General features: G+C 47.8%; 1 protein-coding gene across 3 annotated transcripts in view; it reads left to right on the plus strand.

Moving 5' to 3' along the window:
• The window catches only part of ASS1 (argininosuccinate synthase 1), a 151307-nt gene that overhangs the window by 57247 nt on the left and 81064 nt on the right, over window positions 1–12996 (plus strand). The window contains exons 8-9 of one of the 3 annotated variants that reach the window (XM_077305234.1): window positions 631–661; window positions 6469–6525. The exons of 1 other annotated variant lie outside the window; for it this stretch is intronic. In XM_077305234.1, the coding sequence (XP_077161349.1) occupies window positions 631–661; window positions 6469–6525 (88 nt within the window). The remainder of the gene's footprint in view (window positions 1–630; window positions 662–6468; window positions 6526–12996) is intronic. One more of the 3 variants, XM_077305235.1, reaches the window with a different exon arrangement.

A 12996-nucleotide genomic window follows, 5' to 3' on the forward strand; every position in this document is an offset into this window, starting at 1 on the left:
CGGTCCCCCCCCCACCTACTTTCCTGTCTGTTCCCTTTCATTCAAAGAATAAACGCTAAAATGCATGCGCAAAACCTGAGCCGCAAGGATTTCAACAGAGGGGACTTGCTGGACGCTACGGCACAGCTGCCATAGGGCGCTTGCATACATTAAAGAAAACACTTTTGACACCTACATATGTCTTAAATGATGTTTCACCCCATTTTTAAAAAGAGCATTTTTGAAATTGAAACTCCCGAATAAATCCACCGGAGGATGAAGAATGGCACGTAAGGTGAGCCCAGAATCTGAAGTCGAGATTAAAGGCAGTAAGATGGGCGTGTGTAAACAGGGCACTGCAAGGAAAGTGGCATAGGAATTTTTTAAATGGATAAATAAATGGGGTCCCCATCCCTTTCTGGGCCTGAGTCACTGTTGCCCAGGCCCAAGCTTTTACGGGGTGGTTTTGGATCCCTAGCTTGGACCTGATTGGCAGCATCTCAGCGGGAAGGCCTGTTTCCTCCTATAGCACTGATGGCTGAGCCTTTTCATGGCATATTTTGATACCCTCCTTGTTTGGGGGCCATCATACCCAGTTGCTTTGATGCTGATTGTTATCTAAACCATCTGTTGTTCCCTTTCTCTTTCAAGCTACGAGGCTGGGATCCTGGAGAACCCCAAGGTAAGTTGATCTTGAAAATGAAACACTGAAAAGATTGACAGGCTGACAGCTTCCTCTTGTCTTGGCAGTTATGGTGCCAGAACTTCATAGGTGATGGTGAAGTCAAACCAGCCCTGGCTATTTGGGACCCCCTCCCCTCAGTCTTTGACTCCCCCATCCTGCCCCCCTCACCTCATGGTATATTCATTGCTGCTGGAAAAAAATAGGGGAAGGAAGTATTTCAGAGTGACACTGCAGGAGAGAAATGTCATTAGGAAACAATCAAGGAGCAATTAGACAGATGAGGCTTCTGGGTGATGTATGGTGGATGCCAGAGCTGAATGCGAAAGGCTTTCAAGAGGTGTCATCTTTTCATTTGATGTGGAGGAGCTCCATGTTCTGGAGCACAAATGGAGCTCCCAGTGCTGGGTTTGGAGTCATCATGCGGATGCAAACAAATGTGCTCAGGTGCTCATCCAATCTCCCCTGTGCTCTTATAGTCCCCCATCCTGATGGGTCTTTTTACAATCTTAGTGGGGTTTTAGGATCAGAAAGAAATTTAGCAAGTGGGGAGGGGGAAGCAGAGAGCCACAAATCTCCAAGTTTGTGTGAAATGCTGTATGTGTATCTTTACCTTCTGCTACTTTCCACATTTCTTTTATGGCATTTTGGTGCTAATTCTATGTCACATAGATTCAGATTCAGAGTACCTTTATTGGCATAAAGTATGTCACATATTGCTTTTAATATAATTTATAGCATGACTGGACATTTTATGTGAAAAATGGAGGTCTGTTTTAGCACGCGTCTTGCTATCCACATTCCCTGCGCCAGTAATGACCACGATTTTATCTGGAGCGCTGAGAAACCATAAAGAAACCCATCTTTGTAACTGAACCAGAGTAATAATAATGGGGGGAGAAGAACTTCCAGGGCATAATCACTGCATGGAAGCAGAGTCTCTCGGGTGCTTCTCTTCCAACGCCACCCCCTTCGTTACTGATTTCCCAGAAGATTCATGTTAGAAAAAATTGATATTCATAGTTCTGACCCAGGGGCTGTATAAAGAAAGTCTGACAAAAGGATTGTCCTACACTTAAGTGAAGGGAGAAAGTTTAGAGCTCTTCTGCCAGGTCTATGGTTGAGGCCAGGGTGGGGAGAAGATTGGGACGCCCCCCCCCCGGCAGCATCTAGGCCAGGTGATATCGATGGCCCCCTCTTCCCACCCCTGTTATTAGATTGGGGGGGGGAATGGGTGATTATGTAAATACCACCATGTTTCTGTGCTGCTGTTATGTTTTCATGTCATGTCTCAGCCTGGAGAAAAGGAGGTTGAGAGGGGACATGATAGCCCTCTTTAAGTATTTGAAAGGTTGTCACTTGGAGGAGGGCAGGATGCTGTTTCTGTTGGCTGCAGAGGAGAGGACACGCAGTAATGGGTTTAAACTTCAAGTACAACGATATAGGCTAGATATCAGGAAAAAGTTTTTCACAGTCAGGGTAGTTCAGCAGTGGAATAGGCTGCCTAAGGAGGTGGTGAGCTCCCCCTCACTGGCAGTCTTCAAGCAAAGGTTGGATACACACTTTTCTTGGATGCTTTAGGATGCTTAGGGCTGATCCTGCGTAGAGCAGGGGGTTGGACTAGATGGCCTGTATGGCCCCTTCCAACTCTATGATTCTATGATTCTATGTATTTTTAATGGGTTTTATGGAAGGTTTTAGCTGAGGACAATTGTAACCCTCCATGAGCTGATTTTGGGAGTGGCAGAAAATAAATCTTAACCCCCGCCCGCGGCGCCATGGGCGCCGCGGACTAAATAAAGCCGTAAGTGCTTGGGGGAGGACTTAGGGCGGGCTCTGTCTGGGATGAGGAAGGGTGCCGATTGGCCCCTTCCTCCGGACAGACCATCGCCCTCTCTGATTGCCGCCCCGCCGCCAGGGGAGCAATTGCGAGCCATGCACAGCACGGCTCGCAGTTGCTCCCTTGCCGGCAGACTGATGCGTCGGGAGGCGCGAAGCACCTCCGACGCGTCAGGCCGCCATGTCCCGCATCCGGCAGCCTGCCGACTCGCCGGCCGCAAGAACATGATCTAGTGCCCACTGTATTGTAAGTACAGCGGGCTTGATTACTAGTATAATAATAATAATAATAATAATAATAATAATAATAATAATAATAATAATAATATCCATATTCTGGTCTGGTCAGAGTGCATTCCTGGAATGAAGCACTGGAAATACTGGTTGGCACCAGGAGTAAGGTTCTTAAAAATTGAGTCTATGTCTTTTCTAAACTGGAAATACTGGTATTGATACCCAGTAGAGCCCCAGACATCATCAGTGCTGGGAGTTTTGCAGTAGACAGCCTGAGAGCTGCCAGGACATTGCACCCACCTTTATGCCAAAAAAATTTCTGGATAGCACCACAACTTCTCTGAGCACGTTTCAGAGAATGTATGAGATATATGAGAGTTTCTATGGCCATTTGTTTGGAATAGCCCTGAGTAAACCCTAGCGTGGCCTATCGTACAGGAGGATAAAATGGAGGAGGGGAGAATGACATCAGCCCCTTTGGGTCTTCATTGGGGGAATGAACAGGGGGCAAATAATACATCTGCCTCTTCTCGGTGTGCCCACACTCACAGACACAACTGCCTGACAGGGAGTTGGTTGGTTGCCTTGCTGCAACCAATCCCGTGGCTGCATTAAGATTCTTCACTGGTGGTCTTTTACTCTATGCATGTCTGTGCTCCTTGGCATCGATAAAAGACCATTGTAGCTAGCTCTGCAATGTGGGAAGGTGAGCAAAAATCACAGCAGCTATATTTGGGAGGCCAATCTCTGTAGTTGCTTTGCCTCATTGTCTCCAGCCCACCACCTGCCCCCACGCAGCCCTAGAACAGGGAAGGTGCTTGATTCCCAAGGCATGTTTACAGTCGGCACTGTAATGGGGGTTTCCAAGCCCTCGCATGTTGTGATGGCTTTAGAAGCCCCCATGGACTTGCGTGAACTCTGAGCAGAGGTAGGCTTTTATATATTAGTTATTGCTTTTTTAGAATTGCTTTTTTAGGTGCCCAAGTCAGAGTGCCCCTGAATTTGTGCAGAGTGGGAAGTACCTTTTCCTTACAAAGATCTGTACTCCCAAGGCCTGAATGGTGATGGAGCTACAGCAGAGCTCAAGGAAGCTCAAGGAAGCAGGGTCATTGGTGCCCTCTGCAGCACCGAGGAGAGCTCCCAAGGAAGGCCAGGGTTGAGCCAGTGCAGTCCAACAGGGCCCTGAGCTGCTGAAAACATCTCTTGAACTTGGCGGGATGTGCAGGCGCTTCGGCTCGGTTTGGGTTGGTTCGGATCGGTTCGGTTTGGATGCCTCGGTGATCACCGAAGCCCGAAGCAGCACGTAGGAGGTCAGCGCCACAGTGTGGAAAGGAGGGGTGGTGGTGGCAGTGATTGCCAAGGTGGCTGAACCGAGCTGAAGCACACACCCCTAGCCCCAATATCTAAGGGGACCTTCACAGTTATGCAGCTTATGGTCCGCACATATGCTCAGTGAGTGATGCACATGCTCAGTTCCTAACATAGCCTGGTGAGGACAGGAACCTCAGTGGAATACAAAGAGGCGACCCTCCAAGGCATCCATTTTCACCAGGGGAATTGATCTCTGGTAGTCCCATCAACATCCCCACAAAAACAAAAAACTGGAGGGTGGGGATTGAAGATTTCTCAGCTCACCCTTCTCAGGGCTGTTGTATGATGTAATTTATTGCTTGAGGTTTGGAGATGGGTCTGTTTTTGCATTTATTAGCTGATCTCAGTGGCCCTCAGCTTCTCCCTCGCCCTGCTGGCACAGGCAGGAAGTTCATGGGAGTGCCAGTGGGCAGCCGGGAGACAGGTGAGCTGCGCTATGCGTGGTTCTGGTGTGGGGCTAATGGCTTGGAAGGGTCATGACTCACAACTCTGGCTATGGCAACTGGCTGCACTCATCAATTGGATTTGTTAGCTAAACATGAGCAGGCAGTGTGGTGCAGCGGTAAAAAAGGCAAATGCCATTTTGGGCTGTATCAACAGGGGCATCACATCAAAATCACAAGATGTCATAGTCCCATTGTATATGGCACTGGTCAGACCACACCTGGAGTACTGTGTGCAGTTCTGGAGGCCTCACTTCAATAGGGACGTGGATAAAATTGAAAGGGTACAGAGGAGAGCGACGAGGATGATCTGGGGCCAAGGGACCAAGCCCTATGAAGATAGGTTGAGGGACTTGGGAATGTTCAGCCTGGAGAAAAGGAGGTTGAGAGGGGACGTGATAGCCCTCTTTAAGTATTTGAAAGGTTGTCACTTGGAGGAGGGCAGGATGCTGTTTCCGTTGGCTGCAGAGGAAAGGACACGCAGTAATGGGTTTAAACTACAAGTACAACAGTCTTCAAGCAAAGGTTGGATACACACTTTTGTTGGATGCTTTAGGATGCTTTGGGCTGATCCTGCGTTGTGCAGGGAGTTGGACTAGATGGCCTGTGTGGCCCCTTCCAACTCTATGATTCTGTGATTCTGTGAATGGGTGAGAAGGGACTCCATGGGCTCCTGGAGCATATGCTACATGGATAGACTGCCACTGGATCCGGTCACGACCAATAAGGTATTTCATTCTGCTCAGAGCTCCCCTAGTCTTTCCTTTCGTCCTTTTCTGTGCTGCTGCTGTTGGCCGGCATTTCAGGCCATTCCTATTTGTGTGGGTTTGCTACCCCCCACCCAGGATGGAGCAAGCCGCGCAGCCCCTCTCCATCCATCCGTGTCTATGGCTGTCAGTCATGTAATGCTGGGCTCTGCTCTTGCTGCGTCTTAATGGGGCCGGATGGGTTGGTCGCCTGCTGGCCCTTGTCTTTTCCACTTCATGCTCTGCTGGACTTGCCATGCTCATGGAAGCTACTTAAATGATCCATCAGTGCTAATTAGACAATCGTTTGTTGGGGGCAGGAGTCAGCAATGGCGGAAGGGATGATGAGGGGGACTGGAGATGGAGGAGGGATTCCGCATGGTTCTCTGTGATAGGCTGGTCCTTAGAGGCCAGCCATTCCCAAACTTTGTCCCACGAGAAAACCCCTAGTGTGTCAAGACACAAGAAGTTTTCAAGGCTATTCTGAGCCCCAAATACCATCTCATGGGGGAAGAGGCCTGTTGCATATCTGCATGATCCACTGACCTCAGTCTGCTGAACATCCCCTGGGGATAGAGTCGTTCTCAAGGCACAGATGCAGCAAAACATTTGGAGACTGTCCGTTGCATCTCTGCACAAGCCACTGCTTTAGTATTGATTCCTTTCAATCAGCATCCACTGGATGGGCTGGATTTGCCAAGTCTTTGCATACCAGTATGCCTGTGCATCAGCTCTACTGCACAGTCAAGAACTGGCCTCAGAAGATGCTGTGGAGAGAAGAAAGCCTCATGGCCCTGGTTTGTGTTGAGCGTCCAGTTTTGAGTGCCAGAGGCCTGCAATAACAGACTGAGAAAAACGAGTTACTTTGTTTTGTTCTTCTGGGTGATGGGTGAAAATGCTCCCTGGACTGACAGGGAGCTCCAAGGAGACCCCTAAATCTCATGGGGTTACAACTGATCACAATCAGTTCCCCTGGAGGAAATGGCTGTTTGGGAGGGTGGCTTCCATGGCATTATACCCCGCTGGGGTCCCTCTCCAGGCTCCGCCCCCAAAGTCTCCAGGGGTTTCCCAATCTGGGGTTGGCAACTGATAACCAAATGGTCAAATTAGGGTTCTTTTGCCCATCCCCAATGAACCACACTGAGAGAAAAACCTTTTTATATTTTTACTGCAGAAGAAATATACACACAGGAGAGTTCCCAAATCTGTGTGGACCACAATACAATTAAAGGTAAAGTAATCCCCTATGCAAGCACCGAGTCATGTCTGACCCTTGGGGTGACACCCTCTAGCGGTTTCATGGCAGACTCAATACGGGGTGGTTTGCCAGTGCCTTCCCCAGTCATGACCGTTTACCCCCCAGCAAGCAAGCTGGGTACTCATTTTACCGACCTCGGAAGGATGGAAGGCTAAGTCAACCTTGAGCCGGCTGCTGGGATTGAACTCCCAGCCTCATGGGCAGAGCTTTCAGACAGCTGCCTTACCACTCTGTGCCACAAGAGGCTACACAATACAATTACATGAGATTAAATAACTTCCCACTGGAGGCAGGGAAAGGTGATGACGGGTCAAGCCAATAACGTGGGGTTTCCACCCCCTTGGACATCCCATGGGAATACCCTGCAGCCACCAAGCCAGCCCCCCTGAAAAGTTGCTGACAGGTTCTGAAAAGCTGCTTCCATGATCTCCTCCTCCCGCCTGCTGGTTTACATAAATGTTAGTGACACACTCTTCTTCCATTTCTCCAACCTTGAGAAGGACAATCCCATCTCTGAAATAAACTTTAGTCTTGTGAGAGAGCTTATTAAAAACTACATTCCAGAGAGGAACAGGCTGTTTTCTCTGCCTGGTAAGAACCAAAGACTTGAACCAGGACGGGATGTAAAACTATATAATCTGTAATAACTATATGATCAATCAGAAGGTTGCAGTCATTTTCTTTACTACCAGTCCATCGCTCACCCACAGCTGAGAGGAGCTGGCCTTGAGGAATTGTGTTGGGGATGGCTTTTAAATTCCCAGTTGTTGCTGCTTCAAACGCTGCCCTCTCCCCCTCATTGTGCCTTCATTCTCACAACCTGCAAAACTTGAATCCCCCCCCCCCCCCGCCTCTTTTATGCTTGTTGGCTTGCAGACTTTTCCAGTTCCTCACACTGGAGTGTTGGATATATATTTGTCAACGTAATTTGGATTTCAGTAAACAATTTTTACCTCTTGGCTTAGTTCCTTTGGTTCAAGGCGACAGGACAACCTCCCCACAACGCCATGTCACAAGGCAGATAAACGCAAGTGCCCATGAACAAGTAAAAAACCAGGCACAGATTAGCCTTGCCCAGCTATGCACAATGAGGAGCATTACACACATAAGTACGGTACAAGTTGTACTTCAAAGCCCCACAAGATGTGTCCTCAATGCAAACATGGCCGTGAAACTAACACAGGAAAAGAGAGAACCAAAACCACTAATTAAAAAAAAATCACGCGTAAATACAATAGAGAAAAGGTGTTCTTCCATATTCTGTGTGAACTTCCCACTCCTCCCAGTGGTGTCCCTAGAAGCATTTGTTCACGAGTAGTCGTTTTCTTTGTCTTTCCTCCAGGAAGCTCAGGGCAATACAAAAAAGCCTTCTCTCCACTGCATCCTCACAACAAATCTGTGAGGGAAGTTAGGCCGAGAGACGATGGCCAGCCCAAGGTCAATGGGTCAGTCCCATGGCAAGTGGGGATTTGAACCCAGTTCTCTTTGTGTGAGTAGGACCTGGATTAGGACCTTTACAAGCTTTTGATTGGTAGTTCCCACTTGCGTCGGCAACCCACACTTCTTGCAGGAGGTTCGTGACCAAATGAAGTTGAGACTCTGCTGATGATCCCAGGACTCTGGGAAGCATGTCTGGCCTCAACAAGAGCCAGGGCCTGTTCAGTCCTGGCCCCTACCTGGTGGAACGAGCTCCCTGAAGAACTGAGGGCCCTGTCAGAACTCTCTGAGTTCTGCAGAGCCTGCAAAACGGAATTCTTCCACCAGGCGTTTGTCTGAGGCCGGGGGGTGGTCTGGGGATAGAGGTCAGTACTAGACTGGCCCAGATACCCAGACTGATCTATCCTGTGCCCAATCATCCATATGCCTGCCTTCCACCCAGTAGCCTGTGTGGGAACAGTTATTATATCACCATCTTTGAAAATGAGTATTGGTTTATGGGGGTTTTAATAAGGAATTGTAATGGTTTAATGATTTGTATTTGAAATGTTTAAACCGCTGCAAGTTGGTTCTCCAATAGCAGCGGTCATACAACTCTAAATAATCATAATCTTTAACCGCTCCTGCGGTTAAATAAAAGGGTAAGGCCACCTGGGGAGGAGTTAGGGCGGGCCCTGTCCAGGATAAAAACTCAGAGGGCCCAATCCGGAGCCGCGAAGCAGCTCCTGATTGGGCCCTCCGAGTGTCCATCCAGGGCCAAGCAGCCAATGGGGAGGTGCGCAAAGCGCCTTCCTATTGGCCCCTCACCAGGACAGACCAAAATTCCATTCACCCAGCCCAGTCTGGCTGCCAGTCTGCTCCTGACCACCACAGGGAGAGGAGGTCAGCAGGACTGCCAAAGGGGATGAGAACAAGTAAATGTCTGGAGACATATAGTGTCTGAAATGACTTATTGGCCTGGCAAATAACCTTGGCCTGGCAAAAAAAAAAAACAGTATAAAAAACCTTACCAAGGTCAAGACTGCTGTGCACAGAGAGTCTTCCTCTTAGGGTTGCCAGCTTCCCTGTGAGGCTCGCTACCCCACCTCCCTCATGGGGAGTCTGCTATGGGGAGAGAAAGGGAAGACAATTGGAAAATCCTTTGAGACACTGGACGCCTGCTAGGTCACTGCGGCCCATTCCCAGTTCTCTCAGATCTCTCACAACCCCACATACCTCACAGGTTGACTATTGTGGAGAGACGAATGGAAAAGTTGTTTGTAAACCGCTTTGAGACTTCTTTGGGTAGTAAGCAATAGGGTACAAAAATCCGTTCTTCTAAGGAGCAACCATGAAAGAAGCATGTGGGCACATAACATTTTACCAACAGTGAAAACATGGGAGACAGAAGGAACAGGGTGGACACCTGTGTACTGTGACTACCCCATGTGTATTAGGGCAGAGGGGCATTTTGGTGAATGTGGCCTAATTCACACAAGAAGGGAAATGACGCAGAACTGGGAGGAATTGGTTGCCATGTAATCTTCCTCTAAGAAGAGTCTCCAGTCTGAGTTTCCCTTCACATATCTGAGGACATGGCTCTGGAAAACTCATCTGTAACCACTATGCCACAATTCCCAAAGGTCAGTCCTCTCCCACACTCAACAAACATTCCACACCACAGGTTCTTGACACCCATATCTCCACACCCATGGCCTCATTTGCCACCACCCCACCACAACCTCCCACACAACACACACCTTCAACCCCATACCCTTACAGACTGGACAACTCCTCCCCTTCCTCTTCCCACTGCCAAGCTCTAGCGCCCGTTGTATTCTTGGAGACAACGGGCTTTGCCCCTAGTAATCATAATAATCATAATAATCATAATAATCATAATAATCATAATAATCATAATAATCATAATAATCATAATAATCATAAGCATTCAGGCGATGCCAGAAATATTTTTTCCCAACATTGTAGCACAAAGCATGTCTCTCTAAAGTCCCCCTCCCCCAAATCAGGAATGAGATTAATTTTTTAAATTATCAATACTCGTGATTCCATAAGGGGAAGCGTTCCAAAAGTGATAGGCATCTATGATTAGATGCATTGGCATAGCAATGGAGAATTATGCATTAAAAAATTAGTGGGCATTGCGGGACCTTTAAAGTGTGAAGAAAGGGGATTGGCTGTGTGGCTTGATTGACAGGTGGAAGAGAGTCGTGTATAAATTCTGTTGCTCTCTTCCACCATTTCCAGCAGCACTTGTGAAGGGCGAGAAGCACAAAAAAGCGGAAAAAGGTGGGGAGGGGCCGGGAGGTGCAATTATTTGCACCATTTGGCTGGCGTAATGCTATTTTTATCTATGTGCAGAAATGCCTACTCTGTCACATCCTCATTGCGAGAATCAGCCCACAAGCTGAAGGATCAGTAGTCAATCAGGTCTGCACACCATGGATTCAAAAGTAGCAGAGCTGTTTTTGATTTGGGCAACATATGCTAGGAATATTGGGCAACATATGCTAGGAATACACCCAGTTTAATTCTGGGTATAAGTTTTCATGTGCATGCATACTTCTTCAGATACCATGTGCATGCACATGAAAATTTATCCCCAGAATTAACTTTGTTGCTCTTAAAGGTGCCCCTGGACTCAAACTTTGTTCTGCTGCTTCAGATTAATGAGGCGACCCATCTGAATATGCTAGGAAATCATTATAGCCATATGCTCCGTGGTCAACACTTTCCATTATTCCTGGGGTGGCTAAATTACCTGCAACTTCAGTCTCATGCACAACAGAGTGATATTTCTAGAGATGTCATACTGGGCATGCCTCGGTAGGTACAGTCACTTTTCTGCTTCTCTCTGCTTCTCTCCACGGCCAAACTCCAAAAACCTGGTGCTGACGTGAGAAAAGACTTTCACCATGACAAACAGGATATGAGGTCATTGAATCATTTTATTACAGCTCAAAACACACTAAAAATGTACCATTTCTAAGGGCAGGGGAGGATCTCCTTGGATCATTTTATTTCCCTGCAGGCTCTTATAGAGAATATCAAAAGACAGAAGTTGTTCAGTTTTCCATGGATGGAATATTCTCACTCAACTCAAAATGTATTTATTGGGAATGTCTGTCTTCTCCAGTTTTCCTCTAATCACAGCAATAGTACTAGTAGCAAATTTGAGTATTGCCTTTGTAAAACTGAACTTTTCAGTTGTGTGCTGTCATGCCAATGCAGTACATTAATGACTGACAAAATTAGCCACATTTAAACAACAAACAGATCCCTGAAAATACCATTTGTGTCTACCGCATGCACATGAATTTTATATTTTTTAAAATGCTGCGGATTCTTAAATAAAACCCTGTATGCTAAACATTTTGAGTGAGTAAAACCTTGTTCTAAAAAGCATTTCACTCATTCCAGATGAGAAGTTATTTTATTGGAGTTTTTTGTTTCTTTCAGAGCTGCCTGGAAACTCCTCTGATTTTTCTCTTGGAAAAACTGAAAAAAGTACTCTGGGGCAAAAGAGAGCAGGAGGCTCCCCCAATTTTTCCCCCCTTCAGGCTTTAACAGCACACGAGACCATCTGTTTTCAGGCAGCTGATCTGAGGATACCATTTAAGAAAATGGTCATTTAATTGTGTTTGGTTTCCTACATGATGAGGGATGATACTTGGATATTTTGCTCCCTGCTGGAGGTGATTTCTGCTGTGGAAACCCCTATGATGGCGTCCAGCCCCTGCCTTGCCCTGAGTGTGGTGCTGGTGCTGGTGGAGGAAGGGCTGTCCGTGAGATCTTGCACAATTGGGCTAGCCTGGACCCATCCAGGTCAGGGCCTGAGTGTTGACACCAGGGAGGTAACAAGATGAGCTTCAGAGCAGAGTGGGGCATGGTCTACTCTTCTGGGAAAACTCTTCTGGTGAAACCTGACCGGGAGTCCAAAAGCTGGCCGGGTCAAATTTGGTGTCCCAGCAACCTATGTTCTACATTCTAACACAGGTGTTGTTTGACAATCCTGTGCAAGCATGCGTGAGTCTCCACCTCTGTGCTGAACAGTCAGTCCAGACAGTTGTGAGCTAGCGAGTCTCAGTGGCATAGCGTCTGTGCAGAACTGGGCTCTGTTTCCTAGCAGCCGTGGCAGACTCTGTGCCTGTGTCTCAGGGGATGGTTCCTTCCTTGGCTGTGAAAGGCTCCAGGCTGCCAGGCTGCCCATCTTCCCCCTTTGAGGTACATTCATACGTCTCAGGGCTGTAGGATAAGTCAGGACTGGTCCCAACCTCGGCCGCACCCCATCGACAGGGAGAGAGCACCTTCATTTGTGACCGTCATCCCCTCCTTTTCGAACCACAAGTATGAATCTTTGTGGACAAAAAACAAAACAAAACAAAACAAGACGTCTGCTTTTCTGAAATCTGTCTCCAGGAGCAATAGAGGAAGGTAGGCAGCACCAGGAGAACAGGAAAAGAGATTGTGGGTGCTAAGTTTCTGCGAATCTTCCACCTAATCCCCCCCACTGGCCATCACATTCCCCCCTCCCCGTGAAAACCCCCCAAAGACCTGCCAGCCGGAGGGATTTGAAAACAGATGGTTGAGCTATTTTCTGCCTCTGTGAGGCCTGATTGAGGAGCAATGAGGCATCTAATGCTGAGAAAGATAGAAATTTACTTGCTTTAACTTCATATGGGCACCCTGAAAAGACTCCATTCAGTCCCAGGCACAACAATATCAACCCGGATGAATAAACCATTTGCGGCATCGATAGCCGTGCATCATAGTTTAGTTCATGGACCATTTGCTTCCAATTTTTTCTCTACTTGCCCCGGTTTTCCTCCCCCCCTCCAGCCTCCCTCCCTTTCCTTCTCCCCCCTCCCACTTCCCGTCATCCTTACCCCTCCATCCCTTTAAAGATGACATTGCAAGACCAGCCCTCCTGCAGCGTGGGATGAATAGGAGGCATTGATACGCCGTAGCAAACCTATGTGTCATTTGAACTGGGCTTTTAGGGGAAGG

Source organism: Paroedura picta, chromosome 12, assembly GCF_049243985.1.
Source record: "Paroedura picta isolate Pp20150507F chromosome 12, Ppicta_v3.0, whole genome shotgun sequence".
NCBI classification, from domain to species: Eukaryota; Metazoa; Chordata; class Lepidosauria; order Squamata; family Gekkonidae; genus Paroedura; species Paroedura picta.